Below are 26,578 nucleotides of genomic sequence, written 5' to 3' on the forward strand. Positions count from 1 at the left end.
AGGGGTTGTGGAGTTGCTTGAGGTGTAGCATGTTGGCAGTACAGGTTTTTGATGCCGGCAGCAATTAGCCAAAGACATAACGCGCATGGGGTCGTTTCATGTGGGACGACACAAAGCGCGCCATCACCGGCCTTTGAACAAAGCCATCCGAAAAGCGCATTTGTGCTTAGTAGATCCGCTCTGGGGTGACCACGGCATCAAGAGTCACATCATGCTCATCTGTGGGCACCTGATCGACGATTTGCTCATCAAAGGCCAATGCCAAATAGACGGGTCGGGACTGGTTGTGTGCTGTATGTACCGGGGCGGCAGGAGTTGGGTGAGCATCTGAGCTCGGGAGACGGGTACTGTCGGGCACATGGGAGACAAACCAGTGGCAAACTGGGCGCAGCGTGCAAAGTATCGGTCGTAGTATCCTTTGCCCCGACCCAAGCGTCGTCCCGCCTACGAAAACCGACAAGAAAAGGCACGTGCGACCCGACCCGTTCCAGTCAGAGTTCTCGGCGAGCAAGCCGAGCGTCCCGCAAACACCAGAGTCAAGGGCAATGAAAAGTAAAGGTGGGTGTCTCAATCAATAGGGCAAGACCTTGTCAAAAGCCATGCCCGGAACCAGGATGACATCGAGCCCCTCGTGCGCGAGGGCTGCAGTTTCAGCAGGAGCTTCTGCATTCAGGCAGTACTGGTCAGCTGGGGACGAGTGGTAGCGCGTGGACCGTTTATAGCCGCCGGTTCTGGATTTCACGATCGCTGCAGGACGCACCGGCGGGTTGGCGGATGTTCCACTTGGTCAGAGGCATGGCCTCTACATCTGCCCACGAGGCAATCTGCGCGTCCGTGTGAAGGAATTATAAGCCAACACAATGGGTGGATTACAGCGGTGGCAGGGAGCAGTAGCACAGAGACAGCAGCATGACTCGATCCAAGGCCACATACAGGAAACATGTCCATGGTTTCGCGCGTGTAGCGCGGCACGTACACCTGCTTGGCACGCTGTAGCAGCGTCTGTGTCAAGCAAGCACATTGTTCGTGAGTGCCGTGGCTGTGCCTGAAAGGTGCTGGCTACCTCCGGTGCACATGACTATATCGCATCAATCTCTCGCGCCCAGCACCTGAATGAGCTCAGTGGTGGAAATCTCATCGTCCATGCTCAGGTACACGGCCACGTTGCGCGCGGCCTCCAGGGCTGGGTGGGCGAGCACCTATCATCGGGCATTATCCAGCACGAGCGCAACGGACATCAGCATACAACGACGCGACAGACAAGACCGAGACCCAACAAGATGGTAATTGGCACACTGTCCTTCCTTCCACCCCAACAGGCCAGCTACCTGCTTGCAGACAGCCGCCGACTGCCGCGCACGGGCTGCCGGCTCGATCGCCCGCAGAACCCGCCGCATCTCTGTCCGCAATCCTTGCTTGGCCATGGTTGTTAGTTAAGTTGAAAATGTATCCCCTAAAGTAACATGCCAACTTGCCATAATGTCAGATTTTATAGGCGACATCGCCAACTTTTTTTTTTCTTGTGGTTGGCGGGAGATGTCACACGCAGAGGAAGGGGTTGGGAATGGCTTTGTAAGCAGAGACAGCGGTAGCATTGTGGTTGAATGCTTGGTCTTGGACGTTGTAGAGCAAGGGGGGTCAGAGAGAGGGGCTGACGCTCCACCATCTTGCAGAGAGAGAGAAATCACGCCAAACACCCTCTCGCCCTTTTTGTCGACAAAAGAAGCTTGGTTGGTACATTGATGCCGCGGGCGACGGTCAGAAATGGCAGCGCCCTGCTGCTTCCTTGGCTGCTTGTTGCCTGTTTCCCGGTAGCCTGTTGCTCGTATGACACCTCTGCTTCTCCAAGGGGTTGTGAAACTCACGCCAGTTGCCTGCTTCTCTCGCTGGACAATTGCCATGTAGCTGTGTGCGTCGCTCCATGCCGACGATTGCATGGCAGGCGTGCCGCTCGGCTCGGATTCGCTGACGGTCGCAAAGCTTATATTGGAGGCTGGCTGGCCACGGCGCCATGGCCTATCTGCCCACGTTGGTTTCGTATGACTGCCTGAGATGCTGGTGCCCAACGTCAAACCTGCTTTGGTCTTGTGAGAATAGTCTCGAATCATCTCATCACCGTTTGCTGCTTGCGCTCCTTCTGCCCCAATGGGATAGTGAAATGGATTACCTGCCGCTTCACGGCATCAAGTCGCAGGATGTGCAGGTTCAGTACGTTGTGACCCTCCTCCCCCTTGCCCGAGCTCTGGTTGATCATCTTTGCTCAATCAAATACTCTTCCCGCACTTCTTGCCATTCTGTTCAGCTCCGACTCAGGCCACGACACGCAGTCCACGGCGTCTTCCCCAGCCTGGCCCCAGGCCAACACCCATCAGCAGCAGCAACAACAACAACAACAGCAACAACAGCAGCAGCAGCAGCAGCAGCAGCAGCAGCAGCAACAGCAGCAGGCCATGTTTGCAATGTACGCAGGCAACCCAGGCGCGGCTGTCGCGGCCGGCACCGCTGTGCATCCTTTTCCACACCTCAACCCTCACCAACACCCAGGCCTTGTGAACCCCCATCCAAATCTTATGGGCATGCCCACCGGCTTTGATGAGTACCCCGCCACCTTTTCCCATGCCACCGACGTGCATGGCAACCACGACTCCTCGCGCAGCCCCTTCTCCGAGTTTGGCAAGGACAACCCACTTTTCGAGAGCAATGAGGCCCTCAACCTCAATTTTCTCGATGATGTAGCGCACGACCTGCAACACAGCGGCCGCCTTGCGCATGCGCCTCCGGCCACCACTGGGGTCACTTCGGCCAATGTGATGCCGCCCATGAGCCATGACTTTGGCACTGTGCCGCACAACAGTGGCCTCCCATCAACCCTTGATGAGCTGGATGCTGCCATCACCGCAGCTTTCCCCTCCCTTGTTGAGCCCTTGCAACGCCGTGCTGCCGTTTCGCAGGCAGCATTTGGTGGCCCCACGTCCACTCTTGCTCCCACCGCTGCCTCGCTGGCATCCTCTTCCGCCACAACGACCACCGCCTTGACAACCTCGGGCGCTCACCGTAGAGGCGCGCCAGCTGCACAGAGCGGAGAAACTTCTGCTGGCACTTCAGGCAGTACGCGGCGCACCAAGCGCGCCTTGGCTATTCCCAAGCAAGAGAAGGAAACGGCCTCGTCCGAGAGTGAACTGTCAGAAAAGTCGCCCGGGCCCCGTCGCAAGCGTTCGGCGCGATCTCGCCGATCAGTCCGCGATAGCGTGACCAACGATGCGGATGAACCCGATTCGATGCAGTCCACACCTGTGGACCACGACACGACCGAGGACGGTCGGTCTCCAAGCCCCCATGCACGATTGCAATTTGCCGCCGTCCCCTCTGCCGCCGTGCCCGCCGTTACAAGCGCCCACAAGCCCATCTCCGGCCTGGGTCTGCGTGTCATTGCCGACAAGGGCTTTAGCTTCTCACCTCTTGACAGCTGCTTTGTGTGTCAAAAGAAGAATCATTTTCAGCTCTTGGTCACGCCCGTGCTCCCGACCCGCCCCGCCTACGCTCTCGTTCAAGGCAAGCCACGTCCCATTGCTCGCCTTTTGCTGGACGTGTTTGGTCGCAAAGCCGAGCCGCCCCACAATCGGGTGGCTATTGAGCAGTCGCAATCAGATCGCAGCAAGCGTCCCTGGAGCGTGCAGGTCGTGACCGTCGAGCAGCATGAAGCCAAACAAAAACTGGCCCGGCTCCACTTTTGTGAAACCACGGGCAATAACATGCGCAAGAAAGGCATGCCCAATCCGGACCAGCGCCATTTCAACCTGGCCGTGGAGCTCTTGGCCGAGCTCGACGATGGCTCTCGCGTTCCACTGGCCGTGCATCATTCAGGCCCCATCATCGTTCGCGCCAGCAACCCAGGCCAGTACGACAACGAGGGTGCCAACCAATGGCGCCTGGGTCGGGGCGTGGCCAATTCTGTTGTCCACCATGGCAACGTGGGAATCAACACGGACAAACCCACCGAAGCACTCAGCGTGCATGGAAACATCCGACTCACCGGCACGATGCTGCAAACCTCCGATTCGCGCGTCAAGGAGGACATTCAGCCCGTGGACACGGCGGAACAGCTCGGCAACATTCGACGCCTCGAGCTGCAACGATACCGCCTTAAAGATGCGTGGGCCGATTCCATCGGTCGCGCGGCCGACGACAGACAAGAAACGGGCGTTATTGCTCAACAACTTGAGACAGTCCTGCCCGATGCTGTTCGCCACACCGGTCCCGTACAATTTGGGGACCAGGCTGTCGATGACCTCTTGGTTGTCAACAAGGAGCGCGTCTTCATGGAAAACGTCGGTGCCGTGCAGGAGCTGAGCCGCATGACCGACACGCTTGATGATCGCATTCGCGAGCTTGAGGTACAGCCGGCCCAGCCAACCGCCTGCATAGACATACCTGGGCGTGGCTGATGCAGGGCCGTGGCTCATGATCTATGTTCGCTGGTCTGCTGGGGTTTTTTTTTTTTTTTTTTTTTTTTTTTTTTTTTTTTTGGTGTTGTGTTTTCCGATTCGGTAGGAACGAAATCGCTTTTACACGTTACGAAAACGCAAGCTCGGTGGAAGCCATGGTGGCGATTCCAGCACGGACGCGCGCACACCACGCATCAAGCAGTTGTTGGGTGTTCAACCCAACCAAGCTTTTCCTTGGCTCAAGCTGATGTTTTGGTTGCTGATGTGCTTGCTCTTGGCTGTGGTCTGTGCGGTGGGCGTGATCATTATGGTTGAATCACGCTCCGATGACTCTAGCAGTGCCGGCGCTGTTCGCAGCACCACGGCAGCCATCGCCACAACGGTATCGACCACAACACGAGTGCGTAGCGACAACCCTTTGGTTGAGGCCACCGCAAGCTAGAGGACCACTCTCTGCGTGTTGGCCCCAACATGATACTTCTGATTCACTGGTTGCGCTCTTTTTTTTTTTTTTTTTTTCTCTTTTTTTTTCTCTTTTTTTTTCTCCTCAAAGGCTCACTTTCGCCTGGATGGATCATTTTTAGGCTCTGGTTCAATGCAGCGATGGAAGCTGGCGTGCGTTGGCTGTGCTGTGCCCCACGGCTGTGGCCTTTAACACGGATGGCAACGCCACACGGTTGGCTGGGATGGAATCTGCTTTTCTAAGCCATACGCTTCAAGTCGTGGCGATTATCATGTATTTACCCGTGGAGCGGATTCAAAACCTGACGCTCAACAAGAGTAACATGATGCTGCACTTTTTCCTCGAGCCGGCCAGCGCCATCTCGGAAAAGGACTCGACGGCAGCCGTTGCCGATCTGAGCGATGCCATCAACAACGGCTATTTGACCATCTTGTTCAACGGCTATACATATGAAGCCTTGCAAGGCAGCCTTCAAGTCGGACTGGTGGACCCCACCTCGGACGGCTCGTGGTCAGACAACACCAATGCCACGTGTGCTATTGATTGCGGCACTGATGCCGTCTGCAGCAACGGTACGTCTCCGCTGTGATAATGATCATCGTGATGATGACAGCACGGGCATGGAGGTGGGGTGTGGGGGACGCGAAGATATGGTAATCGAGGGCCAATGCGCACCTGCCTTTGCCGGATCTCACTTGGCTGTGACCTTGGACTCCCAGGCCTTTGTGTTTGTTCGTATAGTTATCCCGAGTATGAGCAGTGTTTTGCCAATTATTCGCAGCGTTGTGAGTATGTGTGCACACCCGAGAAGAGCGACTGCAACCCGAGTGAAGTGCCATCTTCAAGCAGCAACGTCTGCATTTGTCGTGCAGGCTGGGAGAGCCTTCTTTGTGATGAGGTGACGCGCACCAATGTCTACTTGTCTGAAGTGGGGGTCACGGTGCCAGCAGCGGCGTCTGACCAGGTGGCGTTGGCGGTCGCACCAGCTTTTGAGCTGTTGGCCACCGACTACAACTTTTCCTTTGCATGGCTCGGGGCTGGTCGCAACGCGACGGTCATGCTGCAGCTCGAGCGCTTCAATACTGCAGCCATGTGGGCTGGCAATTTCTACCAGGAAGATTGCGCGACGGGTGCGCTGATCGTGCCTGAAGATATATTGCTCCTCGACACGGCCGTACCCTTGACCATCGAGGCAGGCTCCCGCCTCGTGGTGCTCGTCTCCCTGACGGCAGACGATAATACGGGTTCGCCGGTGGAGCGAGATTATCGATTTGAGCTCGCTGCCTGCTAGTCGGGTGCTGGCTGTTTTTTGTATGTGCTTTGGTTTTTGACTCTTTTAAGTCACATGTTCGAGTTGACAATTGATTGACCCTTAACTATTGTTTGTGCGGAGATCAACCTGCTTGAATAAATTCACTCGACCTGGAGAGATCATCAACCCAATCAAGCACCAATAACCCATCCGATGGCAGGCATGGGCTGCTCTGAAGAACTGATCCTTCCCACCACTAAGACTTGTTTTTGTTCTTCTCTCTTTTTTTTTCTTTTCTTTTGTTTTGTTTTACGATATCGCGACAGGTTTCGTCTGCTGCCACTTTGCCACACACACACACACACACACACACACGCACACATTTCTTTCGCTGAAGAACGGCAGCAACACGCGCAGCCCGACTAGCTCTGCTGCTCCTTGATCAACGGCTTCGGGTGTGTATGGGGTGATTGACCAATGCGTCACACGTCTGAGGAGCGAGCCAGACCCAAGGGGAAACAGGATGGTGTGTCTAAACGGGTAACAAGCTCACTTCTTTTGATCATTGCCGTCTCCCCCAATGTTGAGCAGTCCCAGCCCTGAACCTGCTCGAGATACACCACAAGTCATGATGGTGCGTTGGGCGTGTGTGCCATGCTTGCGCCACGTGGCGATGTGCTCCAATACCTTGCGACTGTGTTCCTGCAAGTGTGTTTTCCGTGCCATTTCGTCTCACGCATCGTGTTTGTCGGGGCGGGCGCGGGCGCGCTTGGGCATTGCTCCGTGTGTAGGAATTGAGCGATGTTTTGCGCCAGCTCGTCGAGCGGTAAGCTGGGGCACAATGTGACTCTTGAGTGTCGCTACCCTGTCGCATGTTGTTTGCAGGCTCTAGTCTTTTTGTAATTTGGTGGCACGGCTCCCAGCAGCCCACGTTTCACTTTACCGGTCTTCATTTGTTGTGCCTGAGTAGCGCTGATGGCTGTGCCTCGATCGTTGTGTCGGATCGTGACGGAGTGAGCATTGTCCAGGGTAAGCCTTGCTGTTTGGCACAGCTTGAAAACTGACAAATGATTACCAGGTGCCAGCCTCCGGCTTGCTCCACAATAGCGATACGCTGCTTGACTCGGCCGTCCCCGTTGTGATTCGCATCGTGTCTTTTGCAGCTTCCTCGGACAAGATCCGCTTGCCATCGGGCACTCCCTCGTACTTTGCAGTGGCTGCCCAGGCAGCAGAACACGTATGTCTGCCCCGCTGACTGCAGGAATAAAGTGAGGGGGTGATGGCAATCTTTCATCCCCGACCACACCACTCATCTATCCTTCCGGACCTCGGTGTTACAGCTGAGCAAGATGGGACACGGTGGCGTCTCCACCATTGCGGTGCGCTATGATAAGTGCCAGGTCGTGCACTTTGCCCTCGGTGCCATCGTTGTCTCGGCCATTGCTTTGCCCGATGCTAACACGGGTAAGGCCCGGGCGTGTTTCCCTTGTCGCTGATCTGGTTGAGTCATGCCCTTGCTTCTCGTTTGGCGGAGACTCATGACGAATGGTGTGGTGGCCGACGCGGGACCGAATGCAGGTGCCCTCATGGAGCTGCTGGAGCCCGTGCGTGAGGCCACCGGCGAGCTGCAGGCGGCCGTCGCAGCCTCTGAGTAGTCGTGCAAATAGGTTGTGCTCCAATATCCGTTGATGTTATGTGCGTGCGTGTGTGTAGGTGTGTGCGTGTTTGTGGCTGCATGGGTCGAGGTCGCCAATACTATGCGTGCCCGCTTTGACTCTTATGGTCCCAGATGTTCGCTGAAGCGATACACGCTCATCAAAGAGGGAAAAAGGCAATAAATCCATAAAACAGAACAAGCGTCGCGCTCTCTCTGTCTCTCTCTTCAAAGGTGTTTTGGAACTTTGGGGGGGGATGAAGCAGAAGCAGTATTTAAAGCTGAATTATTCAAGCTGAACGCGCCCATGGTGCAAGAGAAATGGGAGAATCTCCCCAAGTATAGAAAGCACGATAGCTCAAGGGTTTCCGATGGTGGCTGCCTTGGGATGGTCGAAGCCAGATCTACAACGACACGGCAAGGCATAGATAGTGTAAGTCATTTGAAATACGGCACCACGTGGGAGGCGGCAGCGGTTTGATGGCAGGCTGGGACGACAAGAACATGGCTAAGAGTAACTATGACATAAAGAGTTCATCCGAAGATGTTGCATTTGATCAAAACGACCAGTGGCAACCATCAGAGAAAAGGAAAAAATTATCGTCACTGCCATTTCTTGTCGCCCACACAACCCGTGTGTAAAGAAGACACACAACAAACACAGCGAAAGCGCTCGACCAACACCACTTGGGGCATCTTATAGCTCCTGGCCAAGCCACATGTACAAAATAAAACTCAAAGACTGCCAGAGGTACAACCTCCAGCGCCACTGCCATTCGGCTCAAACACTTACCACGCTTAGATCAAACGGGAAATAGGAAAATGCCACGAGGTTGACACTGTGTGTGTGTGTGTGTGTGTGTGTGTGTGTGTGTGTGTGTGTGTGTGTGTGTGTGTGTGTGTGTGTGTGTGTGTGTGTGTGTGTGTGTGTGTGTGTGTGTGTGTGTGTGTGTGTGTGTGTGTGTGTGTGACCTCTCTCGCTCTCTCCTCCCACTATCAGGCATATGATGGCTATCATTTAAAGCATATTTTTCCGGATGTATCTCTTCAAATAATTAAATTCAAATTTCCCGCCAATCACTTGAATTCATCAAAGCTGGGTCCAGTTTTCTGTCTTTTCAAACGCAGACACAAGAGACGGCGCGCATTGGCTCTCGTTGCGCGCTTGGATCTGTCGTGCAGAGCGTTCTTGGCGCTCGCTTCTTTGGCCTGTTGTGGGCTGTGTTCATCACTGACACTACTAGTGACCGGGCGTTGCCAGCCCTGCATTACCGTGTCGCACAACTCCTCGACTGAAATCGACAACTCCGGCAATCGCGGACGCGTTCAGCTGCGCGAACCGGCAACAATGGCAGCACTCTCGGCTCGTTCCCAGAAAAACGTGGCCACCCTACTCGATGCCTACGAGACGGTGGCTACTGAGCAGCTACAGGTGTTTGAGGATAACATCGCGCAACACTTCACCTGGCTTGATGAGCTCGTCCCCTCAGTTCGCGATGCCTGGACCAGGTCTGCATCGCCGCAATTGCCAACATGTGCACTGACCTCGGCTCGCGCGTACGCTGCACACCCAATTTGTTTGTCCATCCCAAACTCATAAACTGTACTCTGTGTGTTGTTGGCCCGCATTCCCCCTGGCCTGCCTGTAGCGATCTGAAAGACGGTTCTTCGCAGAAGGTGGTGCTGTTGCCCAAAACCCCATCGCACAACAAGCGCGTGCCCCGCCGACACCTTGCTGACAAGGTCGGTGCCCATGGCAATGCCTCCTCTTACCAACAAAGCATGACCATCTGGTACAACTCATTTCTTTTTCTTCTCGTCTGCTCTTTGGTGACAAGCAGAATGCCGATGCTTCCCCGGCTGAGGTCAAGGGCAAGAAGGCTGGTGACAACAGCAAGAAACAGGCCGAACCTGCCCCCCGTGCCGCTAGCATGTCACCTGTGCGAGAGGAAGCATCCATGCCAGCGCTCGAGTCGATTGCCGAAGATGTCGAGGGTGACGGCTCTGATACTGCTCCGGCACTTGACCACTCCGAAGCTGACTCTATGATGGACCAAAGCCCTGAGGCGACCGATGGCGAAACTGTCGACGACGCTGTAGAGGCCCCCGTTCCTGATGAAGCCGCGAGCCAAGCCAAGTCGCCATCCAATGGCGCCGCATCCCCCTCCGACTCCAAGTCGCCCGCATCTCCAGCTCCAACTTCAGCCCTTGACACGACTTATGTGTCCCCAGCCCCCAACCAGCCCTTGGAAACACCATCAACAGTTGTGAAAAACGGGCAATTCACCCCTCGCATGCGTCCTGATCGCCCAAACACCACCCATGCTCTTGCCACGCCCTCTCGACGCGTGCGTGAGATGGTGGCCCGTCTGCAAAGCTCCGCCTCCAAACGCAACAGTGCTAAGCGGGCCTCCATGGTCTGTACCCGCATCTCAACTTCTCCCGATCCGCCGGTTACTTTTGTTTCTTCACATGACGCGTGGCTCGAGTCTTACATGAATGTGCTTGGCTTGCAGAAGCGTGACTTGGCCACCAAGGCAAGCTTTGACAACAACGACGATGCAGACGTGGCTCTTCCCACCCCAGCCAAGGCCGTGATGAGTGCCATGGACGAGGAGGCAGACACCAACCCAGAGCTGCCACGCCCTGCCCGCTCTGCCTCCTCAACCAGCACAGACACTACGACAGCAGATGACGGCGCCAAAAAGGCCAAGCGTGGCGGCAACATCGCACGCTCAGCCACCACTTTCCTGCGCAAGCCCAGCGCTGAGGTGCCTGCGGCCAAACCCAAACCCGAGGTCAAGGCACTGCAGCATGCTCGCATGCAGCGTGAGAAGGAGCTGGAAAAGGAACGCGAACGCGAACGACGCCGACAAGCTCAGACTGAACGTCACGAGCAGGCTCGTCAACGCCGTGAACAATTGCGACGTGAGGAGGAGCAGCGTCGTCGCCAGCAAGAGGCTGAGGTGAGGCCCCAAATCGTGTGTGCTATGCTCTTCTGTGCTTGATCAACAGGCATAACTCGAATCTGCTTTTGCAAGTGCTCACCCCCATTCTTGTCAATTACAGCGCGCTCGCCAAGCAGAAGAAGCTCGCCTGGCCAAGGAGGCTGAGCTCAAGACCCAGCGTGAAGCCAAGGAGCGTGAGCTGGCTGAACGCCGTCGGCAGGAGGCGGCCTTGGCTGAGGCTCGCCGATTACAAGAGGAAAAGGATGCGGCGGCTGCCGCAGCTGCCCTTGCGGCAGCTGAAGCTGCTGTTGCGGCAGAGCGCGAGGCTCAAGAGCAAGAAGCCGCCTTGGAACGTGAGCGAGAGCAAGCTGCAGCAGAACGTGCTGCTCAAATCCGCCGCGAGCGGGAGCAGAAACGTCGCGAGCAAGAGGAGCAGAAACGTCGCGAGCAAGAGGAGCAGGAGCGACGCGAGCAGGAGGACCAGGAGCGACGCGAGCAGGAGGAGCAGGAGCGACGCGAGCAGGAGGAGCAGGAGCGACGCGAGCAGGAGGAGCAGAAGCGCCGTGAACAGGAGGAGCAGAAGCGCCGCATGCAAAAAGAGGAGCAACGCCGCGAGCGTGAGGCTCAACGGCGCCGAGAGCAGCAGGAACTGCAGCGGCGCGAGGAGCAAGAAGAGGCCAAGCGACGTGAGCAAGCCCGTGCCCTTGCTCGGGCCAAGGCGACTGCGGCAAACGCAGCTCAAAATAGTCAAAATGCCAGTCTGCTTGACTACAGCACCGGTAGCGCCTCGGCAGTAAGTTTTGCCTCCTCCAGCAGGCTACCATGAATAGGCTGTTTCAGCGTGGGTGCGCATCGTGCCCGAGCCGGTCGCGTCTCACCCTGGCTTTGATCCCTGTGCTGTGTCTGTCATGTTATCTAGCGGGACGGCTACACCCGCATCAGCGATGGTGAGCCGGCAGAACTTCCACGCCCCGCAAAGCATGCTACACCAAATACGAGCCTTAGTTCGGCGTCCGGATCGGCTCGCCCACGCGCAACAGCAGCTGTGGAGGGCCGGCCATCGGACAACTATGATATTTCTGGCCTGCGCTCCGATGATTCCACCGATGATGATGACAGCCCCAAGCGCCCCATTCCTACTTGGGCCAAGAAGCCTGCGCTTACAGCGGCTCTGTACAAGCAGCATTTGTCCAAGCGTAGCCCCAGCGCCATCTTCCCAGCCATTGAGGATCCCGACCTCAGCAAGATCTTCCCAAACACACAAAAACCCCGGTATGCTATCGACACGCACCAACGACTGGCTGCCGTGCGTGCGTGGTACTCATCTTCTCCTGCATTGCACCTGTCGCTCGTGCAACCATCAATGTAGATACCGATCGCGCACCTCCTCGGCCCGCTGGGAGGCCTCACCGCGCCACCCTGGCTCGCTACGCAAGCTCTATTAAGCCAGAGAATGGACCTCAAGGCCCGAGTCGGTTTTTCTTTTTTTTTTTCTTTTCCGTCTTTTCTGAGCCTTGTTTTGTCTTGCTCTCCACTTCTTCACCTCCAGCCCCCTTTGCTGGTGTTTGTGTGTGTGTTCTTTTTTTTTCAGTGTCATAAGCGACTTGTCGAGAGGTCACGGCATCCTCGACCATTTCCCATGTCTGTAGTTGTAGTTTGACAACCTTAACTCGTTTGCGTTTTCTTTTTTCTGTGTCATTGTCCTCGTGTGATTCTGACTTGCCCTTTCAAATGGCAAGTCCTGTTGTTCTGTTCCAGCCAGCCAGACAGTTTAGGAACGAGAGCTCTCTCGAACCCAATTCAGCGAAAAAAAAAAAAAAAAAAAAAAAAAAAAAAAAAAAAAAAAAAAAAAAAAAGGCAACAGCATAGTGGTCATTTTTGATATCCAAAGCCATTTGTAGTTTCGATTATCTATTGTTTGATTGACATGTGGGTACAGCTCTTTGTGCTGTAGATACAAGGTCACTCCCGAGACTCAATCCTCGTCCCCGTCATCTTCCTCGCCATCACCATCGCCGTCACCGTCGCCGTCATCATCGCCGTCATCATCGCCGTCATCCTCCCCATCGTCAAGGGGTGTCTCAAAGTCCCCAACCTCCTCCCCGTCTTCTCCTTCGAGGCCTGGATTGCCCTGATGGGCACTGAGCAGAGCAGCAGCAGCACCTTGCTGGCCTGAGAGCGCCTCCTTCCAGCCAGCAACACCCAGCATCTGATGACATGAAGAAGCGGGCAAACACAAACAGAAAGCAGAGACAGAGGCCGGCACGAAAAGGTGAGCATGGTAGGAGGCGAGCAAGTCTTGGACGCGGCCGTGAGTGGCGGCACACCACACCTTGAGAAGGTTCAGCTCTTCGGCATGTGACATATCAATTTCGGCCAGCTCCTGGCGGTGTGCCACCATAACGCGCTCGAGGCCTCTGTTGACGGTTTCCTAAGGGGCGCAAGGCAGAGATGGCGTACCGGGCAAGCACAGCGTGCAGCACTTAGCAAGTGTGCGGTGTCACGGTACGGCGACTCAAGCCAGTCAGCGTACCATAAATCCCCCACCATAGCACAAGATGGTGGCAGGCTCCTGGCAGTAGTCGACAAGCCCGCTCTTTTGCAGATCGATGGCCATGGTCAACGTCTCCTGCTGCTCACGATCCAATGGGCATCGGCACTTCTGCAGCACATCTAAAAAGGCGATTGGATCTAGGTGTCCAGCCCCTACGATCAACAGCTGCGTCAGCTCCTGCCAGCGTTGGCTTGACTGGGGATCGAGCAAGTATGGTGTTACACATCCGCAAGGACCTGCCAACCTACCTGTTACGTCAGCAGCCCGAATGGCATCGAAAATCACGGCCAGGTTGCTGCGAAACCATTGGCGCGCCACATCAACCCACTGGGAGCATATCGGGAGTGAGGATGACTGCGAGCTCAAGCTGCAGGGGCGTTGTGCTAGCGAGGAAAAGCATGGCGAGCACTCACCCCGATCAAGCGGACCGCGACTTGACGCCGGGCACCATACTTCTCATTGATGCGCTTTTCTGCCTTTTGCACCTCAGGATCAATCTTGGGTGTCTTGTCCTTGCTTTTCTTGCCCGCCTTGCCCTTCTTCTTTCCTCCTTTCTTCGGCGGCATGGCTTCGGCCTCAACACAACAAGAAGATGGCAACAAACACCACCCCACCCCACCCCACTCGAATGCAAGCTCAAATGCCCACTGCCAACCGCCCCTGTCGTTACCGCCCGACACGCCTCGCGCCCCAGCAGCTCTGAGCACCTAAAGAAAAAAAAAATGTGAGAGAGAGAGAGAGAGAGAGAGAGAGAGAGAGAGAGAGAGAGATTGAGAGAGAGAGATTGAGAGAGAGAGATGAATGAGAGAGAGAGATGAATGAGAGAGAGAGAGAGAGAGACGGACGTTGCCAACGCCGCTGAGAAAGTGTGAATAAAGTCACACATTCTCTTCCACGAGATCCGCGAGAGCTCGAACACACACTGAACCACAAGAGCAAAAAAAAAAAAAAAAAAAAAAAGTGAGAGAGGGAGAGGGAGAGGTGATTGAGTGATCGAGTTGCGCGGGTGTGGGGCGCGGGCTGCGTGGTGTGTGTGGACTTGACACTGGCGGCGAGAACGGTGGTGGTAGTGGTGGTGGTGGTTTTTGAGGGGCTTGGCTACGAAGCGTCATGGCAGGTTCGGGGGAAATCGATGTGAGCAAGTTTTTCAAGGCTGTGATTGCCGGTGACTTTGGCGTGGTGGAGCGCGGGTTGTCCGAGGGCATCAAGCCGGACGTGACAGACCGCGATGGCTGGACAGCAGCGGGGCGTGCCGTTCAAAAGAACCGTAGCGGTGTCCTTCAGGTCTGTATTTTGGCTTTGTCGCTCTTCGATGACTGCTTGAAACCTCCAGGAGCCGTTCTGGGACCACTGGCCCCCGTCCTTCCAAAGGCGGTCCTGCTCATGTCACTGTGCCGCCCCGGCAGCTTATGCTTGAGCATGGTCTGGACGCCAACTTGAGTGGGTCCTCGGGCATCACCCTGCTGCATGTGGCTGCAGCCGCCAACAAGCCACTGATGTGTAAAATGCTATTGCAGGTTGGCTGACTGAATCAGCAAACGGATTGTATGTGTCGTGCACACTCTCACCTGTGCCGTCCTTCCGCGTACTTCAAGGCAGGCGCCGATGCCAATGTTAAAAATGAATTGGGCCGCACGCCCCTGGACGTTGCACAGCCGGATGCGCTCGAGCTCTTGACGGTACGTGCCGCTCGCCTTTAGTGGCTCTTTGCAGTTTCTGGCGAGCGTATGCACCATGACTGACCTTTTCATGGCTCGATAGCATGCGCTCAAGGGCAATGTAGAGCCTGTGGTTGGAGACGCAGACTATTATGTGGATGGTGAACAAGTTTACTGTCAGGACAAGCATGGCTTCTGGTGGCCTGCCGTGGTCACCGAGGTCAAACCTGGCAACTGGTACGAGCCTCGGACCTGGCAGAGACGGATGAGAGTCTGCTCCTTTTATTCATGCACTCACTCATTCACGCATGGTTTGACAGGTACAACGCTCACTTTCCCGGCTACGGTCGCCGGGAGGACGTGACAGTCAAGGCTGAAGGCTTGATGAAAATTAATCGTGCCACGGTTACTCGTTTTGAGGAGCAACGCGAAGCGCACCAGATTCAGACAAAGCCAACACTGACCTCTGGCGCTGGGGCCACGCCCACCGGCCCAGGATCGGTGAAACGGCGCGCTTCTACCAGCAGCAAGCCAGCCGCTTCCCCCACCCCTAAAAGCACCCCCAACGGCAACAAAGCACCGGCAGGCAAACGAAAGAAACTTGTTCCCAACGCTTCGGTGAGTCCATGTGCCCTGGACAGCTCTTACTCCTACCAACCGGGGGCAGTCTACTCACGGTCACTCTACTCGTCCTCCATTCCATGACCCTGCTTGCTCATACCCCGCCCTGTTTGTTAGAGCTCTGAGAATGTCGCACCCAACCCCTTGGTGGGCAACGTCACCCGAGTGATTGAGCTGCTCCGACAACATCAGGAGGACCTGCTACATCAAGCAGATTCGATGAATGGCGGTAGCAACGAGGCAGATCGGCATGCCAGTACCACGAGCCAAGCTAACTCCGCTCAGCAAGCGACCATTACTCGCCTGGAACACGAATTGCAGTCGTCCCAAGCGGAGACGCGACAAGTGCGATCCCTCTTGGATGCCGAACGTCGCGAGGTGCTGGCCCGCGACGAAACAATTCGTTCTTTGACCAGCCAGCTCGCCACGATCGAGAACGATGCCAAGCGTGACGTTCGTGCTGCCGAGGCTCGTCTGTCCGCTGCCGAAAAGGCTGCTGAAGAGAAGGCCGCCGCGGCTAATGCTCTGGCAGCCTCCAACGATTTACGAGAGAAGAACAAACAGATCGGGCAGCTCAAGAGTGAACTCGCTCAGGTGACTGCTCAGATCAACTATTATAAGCGCAAGTACGAGGAGGCCAGTACCGCTCTCCAGAATACACATGCCACACCCGAAGCCACGGCTTCGGGATCCCATGACTCCCATGACTCAAGTCCCGCAGACTCGACGACACGACCAGCACAACCCTCTTCACTTCCAACCGTGCCCATCCCCTCGATCGCACCCGGCGCTGAGGCCTCGGGCGCGCCCAAACCGAGTACCACAACCCCTTTTCGACGTGCGGGTCCCGGAAAGATTCTAGGCAACCGACCAGAATCAGAAGATGACGACGAGGATGACGATGACGACGACGATGAAGACGACGACAAGGAGGAGACCACTGCTGATGTAGCTCAAAATAAGGTGCACGACGAAGAATTGGCAGCCAACAAAGCCAGCGAGGCGGACGTGACTCCGACGAATGCAATGCCTGCCCCGAAAGATGAGGCTGCGTGAGAATATAACAGAGCCAGGCTTTCATACGACCAAAGGGGATGCGTTGGTCGGGCTGTCAGGCTTGAATGAAATGTAACAATTTTCTCTCCATTTACATGTAATTTCGAATCGATGATTTGGTGGGGGTTTGCAAGTGTTAAGGAACAAAACGATAGACCGGCTACAGCTGGAATCTGCAAAGTAATCAGACATCCATGTTCATGTTGTTCGATTGTCCGTTCTTTCTTGTTGGTAGACACGAACCACCTCGCTTCGGGTCCCGGTCATGGGCTGTGCGATATAGGTTTCGGGGATGTGTTCCTTGGCTTTTGCTTTTTTTTTTGGTCATGCGTCATGTCAGCTGGTCCATGAGTTGAAATGTTCTGGCGGTTGCTTCTCATTGAGGCTAAGATCATGCTCTGGGGCTTGTGCTTGAGGTTGTCAAACCTCAAATCAACTGACGTGTGCATGATCGGTTTTACAAGAATCTGGTTATGCATTGATGGGAAACTTTTTGATTAATTGCACAGCACCGGCAAAAAAGACACGTTGCACAAATTAAACAAACCACAGCCAAACAGACCAGATACAGTTCGAAATTCTAAGACAACATGAGAAGGTCAGGCTCCCCCCGGTCTATAGCTCTACATAAAAAGTTGAGACGCAAAGACAACCCTCGCCGAGCCTGGACGAGATAATACCAAGCAGACCGGTTTCGATGACCAGCAAAATTCAAGGACACCTAGCAGGAGCCAACTCGCATGGCATGAACAAAAAAGGACACACTACTGAGCTGCAAAATGAGTGTCGAAACACAGATGAAAGGAAGGTCGACGAATCACTTCACACCAGTCGCACACATGCAGCACAAAACTACAGGAACAGCAAAACTGCGCTACATCTGAGTCGAAATGACTTCGGAGGCGCCACCATCGGCCACGAGGGCGCAAGGTGGAAGGTTCTTTGTCAGTTCAGACAAGCTTCGCAGGTAGTCTTGGCACTCTTCAACGTCACTGCCACCAGGCATCTGGTACAGGGGCAGGAAGACCTGACTGGTGTCAGCCGAGTTGAGGGAGATGGCTGCATTGAGGCAGCGGGCTTGAAGCTCAATGGGCATGTCAGCCAAGGCCTCACGACTGCTGCTCTGACACCAGTTCTTGTACTCGGGCACGTAGTCGCGCAAAGTCGGCAAGCTCACGACCTGGCACATTGTCAAATAACATGAGCCAACGCAAAATGGACATGAATCAATCAAGCGACTAGCCTTTGTCAAGGATAAAAACGCACCTTGATATTCTCAGCTTCAATGGGGATGCGCGCCTCGTCGCACAGCTTGGTCAAGCGATCCTCCGATGCCTAATGATGATTTGGAAACGGGGGTGAGGCGGTGGTGGTCCAAGTATGGCCAGTCCGATGTCTCCGCAGCTGACTCGTACCGCAATTTGTGCTTCAATGTCGGTGCCAGTTGTGCCGAGAATATGGAAGATGCGCAGGCGGTGAAGCTTGCGGTTTTTGCGCATGCCACCAGGACCGATGCGACCGCGCGAAAACAGCTGCAGGGGCGGGACAGAGTGAGAAAAGGAAAACAAATGAGCGTCACAACAAACGCAAAACACAAAATAGACAAACAAACAAAACATGCAGTCACATACGTAGCCCAACTGCAGAAGGAGGGCCATGATGCGCTCAAGCTCAATGTCATTGCGAGCCTCTGCCAGTGAGTCCATTTCACGCGTTTGACGACGGCTTGCCAAATCCTTTTGGTTGAGGTTGGTGCTACCACCACCACTCAACACCATGCGGGCGTCCCAGCTGCCGTCACCCCTATGAGAAAGTGCAGTCGGACCACATGATATATAAGATTCAAACAGGCCAACTCTTGCTTGACACGACCCAACACGCCACAACGTCAGTGGACAAGAGGGGGATAAACATTAAAAAAAAAAAAAAAAAAAGAAACTTACGCGGCGATAGACCAGTCACCCCAAATCCAGATGTCAACGTTGGGACGCTCACTATCAAAAGAAGATCGGGCATTGGGCAGCACGATTGAGGTATGAGACACACGCAAGGCACGGTGTCAAGATGCACCATTCACGCTCTTACTTCGTGTGGGTGTAGAGGCGCCCCTTGTGGCCACGCAGACCAGTCGAGAAGTTGCGACCCACAATGACATTCTTTTGCATCATGATGGCGTCCTGCATGATGCCGCAGTACTCTGCCGCGTCGGCCACGGGCAGGTTACAGCTGTGGATACGACAACGGGCCACAAAAACTTGACAGATGAGTGGTGATGGCAAAATGGGCGTGTGCTCAAGTGTTTGAAAACAACAAGCCAGGGACGCGCCCACGAGCATACCTGCCCAGATCAAACTCATCGGGCTCGATAAACTGCTTGCGTAGCTTCTGTTGCAGGTCGGTGTACTGAAGACGGTTGCTGCGCTGAAGCTCAGCCTCCGTGCGGTTGGTTGTCAAGCCGGAAATCTCATAAAAGGGCATGACCACTGCCAAACAAGCAAGATGAGCCTGATTCCACGACGGCAGTTCTCACTCGCACGACGCTGAGAAGCGCCACTAGAGCCAGAGGACAAGTTGCAATTGCTCACCAGTGTTGATCGACAGGCCACCCAGACCAGAGGCGGAGATAAGAACGCGGTACGCAGCGCGCGCATCCTCGGCGCAAGTAGTGTGAACAAAGGCCTGCCGCGGGTCAAGGTCAAAAATGAGCCGGTGCGATCAAACATAAGACTATTGGACGCGCATGCCACGGGTGCGGCCACTGCATCATGTGGCAAAGCACACATACCTTGAGTTTTGCATCACGCACGAATTCGCCCCAGTAGAGGCGAAGAGTGTCGGCCACGCGGTGGTACACGTCAAAAGAGCCCACAATAACTTGAGCCAGGACCATCAAGCCACCTTTCTTGACGCTGTTGCAAAAGGCCAGCAGGCCCGTGTCACAGTTGTCGACAAGAATCAAAAGGTTGGGCTTCCAGAACTTGGAGGGGGCAGCCTTGGTGGCCTCCATGCGCAAGAGATACTTGCGGACCTGATGGAAGATGAGTTCGTTGCTGATGTCACCCCATTCGGTAACGGGACCATACTGGGTCAAATACACATAAATGGCAGCCATGACACCAAGTGTGATAAGGGCATAGATCCATTGCAGGTACACCATGACGGCCAAATTTGCAAGGGCGCCCAGCAGAGCTGTCTGCCACGAGTAATATTTGAAGCGAGGTCTATCAAATTTGCAAGCACGGTAAAAGTAAGGTGAGAGGAAATGACAGGAGAAGATACCGGCGCCCTGTTGTGCCAAACGCGTCAAGAGCAGGTGCACGCAAGCCCTACCGGAAGTTAGGGGCCTCCATGGCTGAGAGAAAGAAGCAGGCCAAGTTGACAACCGCGTAGGAAAGGCAGAAAAACGAGGTCTCGATGGGGGCCACCACGTCGAGGTCACCGATCATCACGCAGCACTAGACGCCGACAAGGAAAAATTCAGTCAACGGGCATTGGGGACTACGCGCGGCGAGAAATTGAAACCAGCGCAAAAAAACAGACATACTTGGGCCACAAACCACGTGAACAGGACAGCCACGCGCGGCTCATCACCGTGGGGCGTGCCATACTTAAAGGGCTTCATAATGGAGAAGAGGTCATCTCGAGCCATGGCCTGCAGCACACGGCTGCCGCCGAAGAGCGAACCCAGGGCGGAGCTGATGGCAGAAATCAAGATGCCCACCACAACCACATAGCGAGAGGGCATGGTGGCGTTTTGAAAGACGTTTTGATCAACATGCAGCGTGTGGCGGGTGAAGCTGCCAGCAAAGGAGAGGATCAGGCCCGTATAAAACACGAGAGCAGTGGCCAAAGCAGAAAGCGTGCCTATGGGTGCCAGGTTGCAATGCCCCCGCGGGCCATGAGTACCAGTAAAATAAATGTGCGGCACTTTCAGTGGTGACGGGCGCTAGGGCCGGTGGGCTTGCGGGCTGCGGAAATTACCCAGGGGAATGCTGTGAGCGGGGTCCTTGAGATCACCCGAGAGGTTGGCGCCTTCCATGATACCCGTCACCATGGGGAAGAGAAGGGCAAAGATGGTGTGAAACTCGCATTTTTCTGTGACAAGAAAGCATGGGAAGAGCGTGGGGGAAAAGAACGTGGATGAGGACAGTCCGACATCAAGCATTTCAACCAACACGTGGCTCGACACGGTCAGGTGGCCATGGTCAATCATCTCAATCTGAGATTTGGTAATTTGTTGCCAGGCAAGGTTGACTCACGATTGAGGCACGAGGCGCTGACGGTGTAGTCAGGCATGAGGTTTGAGGACAGGTGATCAGGAAACTTGGCGCGGGCCTCAAAGGTGGTGCCGTTGTTGCTATTGGTGATCTGGCTCGTGAAGGTATGCGGGATCCAGAAAGAGACGAGGCCAACCAAAATGGCCAGGAATTGGATCTAATCGCCCAAAGGCAAAAGTGCAGGTTACAACAACGCTGTTCACGCACCGGGAGAACAGTACACAGGCGAAAGACAGGGTGTGGCGTGCACAAACCAAGAAGAAAAAGACGTTAAACTTGGCGAAAAAGTCGGCGCCCTTGAGTGAGACCAGCAGGACAAAGAAAAGCCCACAGGAGCCGACCCAACGGATGGTCCACTCGGGACTTTCCGCATCGGGCATGAAGGTGGTTTGCACGGCAGTGGCAAAACCAATGGAATAAAAGGAGACACCCATGGCGTAGGCGCTGTAAAACAGGACGCCAATGGCTCCACCAAACTCCGGGCCCAAGCAGCGACTGCGTCACAACGAGAACCACGTCAAAGGCGATCGTTCAAGCGTGTGGTCTGGCGTATGTATGATAAGGCTGGATGGGGCGATATAAGGTGCCGGCGAGAAGGCAGTAACAGCGCACCTAATCATGTAGTAGCTACCACCCGAGCTCATGACACCGTTGGTGACCAGGGCGCTAAGGCTCAGGACGGTCAGGATGGCCTGAAAGCCAGAGACGGCCAGAATGGCCAGGGTAACAAGAGCACCGGCTTCGCCGGTGGCCCAGGAGAGTCGCAAAAAGAGAACAATGCCCATGATGTTGAGCAAGCACGGGACATAGCTATCAAACAGGGCACAACGGGAAGGGTCATGGTCATGGCCAAGCAAGGCACGGGATGAAGGCAGAAGTTGGGGACGATGGCGGGGCAGCGGCGTGGTTCGATCAGACGTACGCGCCGTTGATTGTGCCCAGCTGGTTCTTGACGTTGCCTGCAGCGGAGAGCGGGGCCTGTTCGACATCGTCACCCGTCGAGGCGACAGCGCCATGGTTGACCGACTGCGAGCCGCCAGCCAGCAGGGGCTCGCGGTCATTCGCCATGTTGACCAGTTTCGTGGGTCTAAGTTTGAGGCGAGCAGGAATGTCCAAGCGTGAGAGGACGACACAAAGCCGGCGACTTGAGAGTCTGGAGGGGACGACGTATCACAGGACGGCTTGAGGGAGACAAGTGGTCTTCAAATGGGCTGTGACACTCCTTATCCCCCCAGCGGCCCCATTCAAAAACACACGCGTGTATATGCGCATGTGTAGCCAGGGCCAGGCAGAGGCCACCAGGGCAGGGAAACTTCTTCTGGCTGCAAGCTCAAGGCTGTCTCGCCATGTGTCTCAAAACTTGAGCCCGCCGGTCTGTGCACATGTGCTGGAATGGAGGCCCAACGTACAGTGCCAGTGTTCTGGCATGACTTACCCGCCCACAACGTTTTACACGCCCCACCCAAGGCCAAGCGCGCGCTAAGAATGAGAGTGATCACGCCCTCTCCCGCGCTGCCAAATGGAGAACAAGAAAATGCCGTTGATCGGTGTGTGCACAAGCATGAGAGAGAGGAGCAACACGAGCCAGAGCGGAAGAGAGTGGCTTGAGGCTCTGTGTGTGGGGCAGAGAGGAGCATGAGATGAGCGATACGATCAGAGATTGCGCAAAGCAGCAAGGCCACATGTATAGGAAATAGAGTCGAAATGTAGAGATGCGTACAATCAGTTGTCATATTTCAGAGAACCGCATCGAGTCGTCAACATGAGGCAGAGAGACAACTCCAAGTGGCATGGAAAGCAGAGAGATGCCGCTTCTTTTTCTCAAACACACGCACATGTATATGCTGTCAAAACGGTGAACCACGAGTCACGACATGGAGGATGATGGCCCCCGGGCCGGGGGGCTCCTGTACCAGCAGGAGGACGGACGTCGCTCCATTGACCAAGCACATTGCCTTTGTACCTTTTAAGTTCTTGAGGTTTGCCTTTTGCACACCCGGCTGCCGTATCTACAAGCAGCATGTAGCCGTAGTAGTAGCAGTTACATGTAACACGTGAAGATGAATTTTTTTTTTGGCCTTTGCCGTAATCGTTTGATTCTGTCAAGATCCGTGACAAGAGTGTGACTGAAATCACACTAGCAGCTACCATGTGTCAGTGTTGCTGCAGAACCAAGGGCGCGCTGGTGATGTTATGGAAACTCGCGCGCGACTGGTTGCTTGGCTGGTGGTGTCGGGGCCCGTTGCAGGGGCCTTGGCGGACGGGCCAAGGCGGCTCTTGGCATGGATAGGATGGAAACTCAAATGCTCAAATCCAAAATCCAAACAACAAAACAAAACAAAACCAAAGCCAAAGCCAAACAGCGCAACGGTCGCTACAAGACATGTATGGTGTGGCGAGGCATCTGTGCGGAAAGCCCCTCCAAACCAGGGCACTCTATTGTCGCATCACAATGCGCCCACTGCTGCCGTTGCCGCCACCATTGGGTTGTCGGGCTCCCCTGCCGTTGCGTGCCCCCTTGTTGTTGCGGCGGCGATTTCGGCCACCGCTCTTGGCGCGCTTCGAATCCGCCTCGGCCTCAACCTTGCCTCGCGGAGCCTCGTAGAAGCCAGCTAGCCCAGCACAGCCAGGGTCATTTGAACAAACCGTAGACACAGCCGGCGCCTGCAACGCGACCCTACCTTGGTGTGCACTGCGCTTGCCGGCATTGGCCCTTGATTTGCCCCCTTGACGAGCCAGCACGCCCTGGGATGCGTCACCCCCGCGGCCACGAACACGGGGGCGGTTGTTGTTGGGGCGCTTCCTGCACCACGGGGACACAGGAGCCAGGGCTCAAGATGAGCACGATGCTCGCCCAGCAAGTTATCCAGCCCTGTCAGAAAAATACACAAGACTCACCCCAGTACAGGCCGGACGGCTTTGCGCGCAGCTGCAGTCCAGGACAACAAGATGGGCTGCGTCACCTTTTCTGGATCATCCAGGGCAGCACGCAGCAATCGAATGTTTTTAACCGTGCCCAGAGCCGTTCGTAGCTGTTGAATCTGGCGCTGATCAGCCTCCGTCCTGCACACCCAAAGTTGTATCATCCAAGCCAAGCACAGGTGGTAAGATGTTTGGATGCAAATATGGGCCGCGAACGCCAGCGTGCAGGGCACTCACTTATCGGGCAGAGCTTCCTTCATTCGCAGTGTCTGAGACACTCCTTTGAGGTGAGCAGTTGTGCGCGCAATCACCACATCCAATCCATTCAACACATCTTGCTTATCGGCGCCGTCCAGATCGAAGCGCTAGCCGATGCAACGTGGCACCACCCGTGAGCCGACCTAGCCGGTGGCGCTGACTGCTCGGTGCGCGCCGGCTACAGTTGCCAACCACCATCTGTGCGAGCCAAGTCTGACCTTGAGGTTGCAACTATGAAGCATGCTCAAGAGGCATTCCAGCTCAGTGTAGTTGATATCCTCAGCAGCAGCCGGCGGCGAGCTTGCCTTGGGCGCCGCCTCTTGCTCGTGCTCTTGCTCTGACTCTTGCTCCGTGCCCTTGGTGGCCTCGACTGATTGCTCGTCACCGTCCCCTGCCTCACTGGCCGACACAGCGGGAAGAGCGGCCTAGTGTGCATCGGGTGCGTGTGAGCGCCAAAGGCAGGTCTGTAAATCAGATTTGCAGCCCAGCCCATGCCCGCTGAGCTTGTAACGTACCACAGCCAGGCCAAGCACGACGGGACCCAATGTGCCGGCTGCCTCGGGGATGAGGCCTGGCGTACTGCAGGCTTCAGCTGTGGTCTTGAGTAGTGGTACGCGGAAGGCATCGGGCAGATCACGATATTTGGGCAGCAGCTTGGTTTCCAACACGTGGAAGAAGGCCGTGCCCACTGCACCACGCTGCGCGGCACATAAACGAGTTTCAGGCAACATCAGCGACAGGGCAATGGCAATGCAAGCATGTTGTGTTGCAGTCTCATCGTTCCGCTATGGTTTTTTATTCCTCACCTCGAGCAGATCTGTGGCCTGTTGTAAGCAAGGAAGGAAAAAGTCGAGGCTCTCTTCGTTGGTAGGCTATCGAGCAAATCAGGCTGGCCATGAGGCGACCTTGTGCACACATGACATTGGCCAACACCCACGGATATGGAGTACAACACGCACATCAACGTTGTTGGCTTCGGAGAGGTCGAACAAGTAGGTCAAAAGCTCCTGGTATGGGGGCAGAAGGCAGACACGTTGCATCAGAAGGGTGAAGAGGCTCCGCTGGCTAGGGGGCGGCCCGGGCTGGCGGCCGTCAAAGCGATGCATAGCCGGCAGGAGCACCCATGTAGCCCTACCTCAGCCTTGGTCTGTTGCTGATAGATTTTGAGGCTCTTGAGCACGGCAAAAAGTTTTTCAAACTCTTCACGACTCACGTCTTCCAAAAGCTGCAACCCACACTGCCCGTGAGGTCGGCCGGAGCATGCTGCTCGTGGGGACACCATCAACGGCAGGGATCAAGCACCTTGAAAAGACAGGTGGCAGCGGCGGACTCAGCAGCAGGTGCATCCGCCAAAAGATCGTGCTGAGTGCTGGCGAATTGGCACGTCAATGTCAATAGCTCGGTCCGGCGCGCCTCGTCCTCGCATTGTGGCATGAGTGAGGCCAACTCCACGAAAAAGCCTGCGCACGGGCCAAAGAGTTAGCGCTGGCGGGTTCGCCATCATGGGTACCTGTACAAGACACTCCGCTCTCACGTACGTTGCGGGTGACCTTTGGCCACGGCCAGAACAGAATCGGCTGTCAAGGGGTGCCAAGGAGTGAGGTTTGGATTCATGTTGATCCGCCAGCTGCGAGTTTGTGGGCGGCATGCGTACTGGGCAGGGGCGTCTGGCGCAGCAGGCGAGGGAGCATGGCCAAGCTGACATGGTGTTGGCCTCGAATCAAACGAAGCTGGCTGCGTGCCTCACTAGCCACCTGTCCCGCAAACCGGTACCATCAAGTACGGACGTGAGGCACCACGGAGGTGATTGACAGAAATGGGGATGCGTGAGGAAACCGTACGCCGCTGTTGGCATCGTTGAGGAGACGTTCAAAGGCAGTGGCAACGGCCTCTTGCTTGGCTTCACTGCGAGCGCCGTTTTGGGCAAGAAACCCCGCCACGAGGCGGCGAACGCGCACGTCCTCGTTCTCGCTGGCCTGGATCAAGTCCTCGAGCGCCTGTTCCACAGCCTCGTTTGAGGCCTCCAGGCTTTGCAGTGTATCATACGCCCCGTACAGCGACGCAGCGGCACCCGACATGGTTGCGGTACAACCTTGCGCCTGCTCCCCCGTAGCTCTTGTCACACCCCGCCCCACAAGTTGGAGACTGGTTCGGGTATCGATCTACGCCTGAGATATGCTGTCACGAGCTGCTCCACGACCGACGAGATCGAGAGAGCGCTTGCGTGTGTGTGCGTGTGTGTGTGAATGAGAGAGAGAGAGAGAGAGAGAGAGAGAGAGAGAGAGAGAGAGAGAGAGAGAGAGAGAGAGAGAGAGAGAGAGAGAGAGAGAGAGAGAGAGAGAGAGAGAGAGAGAGAGAGAGAGAGAGAGAGAGAGAGAGAGAGAGAGAGAGAGAGAGAGAGAGAGAGAGAGAGAGAGAGAGAGAGAGAGAGAGAGAGAGAGAGAGAGAGAATGAGGGAGAGAGAGAGAAT

At 55.5% G+C, this 26,578-nt stretch overlaps 7 protein-coding genes across 7 annotated transcripts; 3 read left to right on the plus strand and 4 right to left on the minus strand.

Annotated features, from left to right (window-relative positions):
- Positions 1-166: 166 nt before the first annotated feature.
- MONBRDRAFT_13668 (uncharacterized protein) lies at positions 167-1,424 on the minus strand (the record flags this gene model as incomplete). The annotated part of the gene is made up of 7 exons (XM_001742647.1): positions 167-291; positions 372-444; positions 587-663; positions 761-824; positions 934-1,002; positions 1,110-1,199; positions 1,329-1,424. 7 exons carry the CDS (start codon positions 1,422-1,424, stop codon positions 167-169), a joined length of 594 nt encoding a protein of 197 aa, XP_001742699.1.
- Positions 1,425-3,740: 2,316 nt separating this feature from the next.
- MONBRDRAFT_3104 (uncharacterized protein) lies at positions 3,741-4,256 on the plus strand (the record flags this gene model as incomplete). Its single annotated transcript, XM_001742194.1, has 1 exon — positions 3,741-4,256. A coding segment is annotated over one exon (516 nt), but the record flags the coding sequence as incomplete, so codon positions are not given.
- Positions 4,257-6,526: 2,270 nt separating this feature from the next.
- Positions 6,527-12,207, plus strand: MONBRDRAFT_35549 (uncharacterized protein; the record flags this gene model as incomplete). The annotated part of the gene is made up of 12 exons (XM_001742195.1): positions 6,527-6,615; positions 6,752-6,794; positions 6,952-6,986; positions 7,131-7,189; positions 7,324-7,397; positions 7,501-7,624; positions 9,059-9,323; positions 9,464-9,557; positions 9,656-10,780; positions 10,884-11,555; positions 11,682-12,034; positions 12,132-12,207. Exons 2-12 carry the CDS (start codon positions 6,789-6,791, stop codon positions 12,205-12,207), a joined length of 2,883 nt encoding a protein of 960 aa, XP_001742247.1. The 5' UTR covers positions 6,527-6,615; positions 6,752-6,788.
- Positions 12,208-12,737: 530 nt separating this feature from the next.
- On the minus strand, positions 12,738-14,202 carry MONBRDRAFT_22201 (uncharacterized protein; the record flags this gene model as incomplete). Its single annotated transcript, XM_001742648.1, has 6 exons — positions 12,738-12,971; positions 13,095-13,193; positions 13,296-13,453; positions 13,565-13,643; positions 13,745-13,891; positions 13,972-14,202. 6 exons carry the CDS (start codon positions 14,200-14,202, stop codon positions 12,738-12,740), a joined length of 948 nt encoding a protein of 315 aa, XP_001742700.1.
- A 26-nt stretch (positions 14,203-14,228) lies between these two features.
- On the plus strand, positions 14,229-16,776 carry MONBRDRAFT_35550 (uncharacterized protein). Its single transcript, XM_001742196.1, has 6 exons — positions 14,229-14,600; positions 14,723-14,833; positions 14,912-14,995; positions 15,078-15,211; positions 15,295-15,592; positions 15,713-16,776. Exons 1-6 carry the CDS (start codon positions 14,427-14,429, stop codon positions 16,649-16,651), a joined length of 1,740 nt encoding a protein of 579 aa, XP_001742248.1. The 5' UTR covers positions 14,229-14,426; the 3' UTR covers positions 16,652-16,776.
- A 2,293-nt stretch (positions 16,777-19,069) lies between these two features.
- On the minus strand, positions 19,070-21,713 carry MONBRDRAFT_17154 (uncharacterized protein; the record flags this gene model as incomplete). Its single annotated transcript, XM_001742649.1, has 9 exons — positions 19,070-19,134; positions 19,237-19,330; positions 19,437-19,872; positions 19,982-20,106; positions 20,196-20,515; positions 20,633-20,735; positions 20,933-21,085; positions 21,183-21,423; positions 21,541-21,713. Coding segments are annotated over 9 exons (1,710 nt in total), but the record flags the coding sequence as incomplete, so codon positions are not given.
- Positions 21,714-23,222: 1,509 nt separating this feature from the next.
- MONBRDRAFT_30875 (uncharacterized protein) lies at positions 23,223-26,186 on the minus strand (the record flags this gene model as incomplete). The annotated part of the gene is made up of 13 exons (XM_001742650.1): positions 23,223-23,540; positions 23,610-23,731; positions 23,827-23,991; positions 24,088-24,215; positions 24,327-24,533; positions 24,624-24,806; positions 24,915-24,980; positions 25,068-25,190; positions 25,244-25,333; positions 25,411-25,568; positions 25,647-25,685; positions 25,763-25,862; positions 25,950-26,186. 13 exons carry the CDS (start codon positions 26,184-26,186, stop codon positions 23,365-23,367), a joined length of 1,794 nt encoding a protein of 597 aa, XP_001742702.1. The 3' UTR covers positions 23,223-23,364.
- Positions 26,187-26,578: the final 392 nt, after the last annotated feature.

The sequence above is a fragment of the Monosiga brevicollis genome, genomic scaffold (genome assembly GCF_000002865.3).
Source record: "Monosiga brevicollis MX1 MONBRscaffold_2 genomic scaffold, whole genome shotgun sequence".
Taxonomy (NCBI): domain Eukaryota; class Choanoflagellata; order Craspedida; family Salpingoecidae; genus Monosiga; species Monosiga brevicollis.

Excerpts from the sequence above, each read along its gene's own strand:
- MONBRDRAFT_35550 (XM_001742196.1), top strand. The coding sequence starts at position 14,427 with ATGGCAGGTTCGGGGGAAATCGATGTGAGCAAGTTTTTCAAGGCTGTG. Across the intron at positions 14,601-14,722 it reads ACCGTAGCGGTGTCCTTCAG|CTTATGCTTGAGCATGGTCT; the intron begins GTCTGTATTTTG and ends CCGCCCCGGCAG. Across the intron at positions 15,212-15,294 it reads GAGGTCAAACCTGGCAACTG|GTACAACGCTCACTTTCCCG; the intron begins GTACGAGCCTCG and ends ATGGTTTGACAG.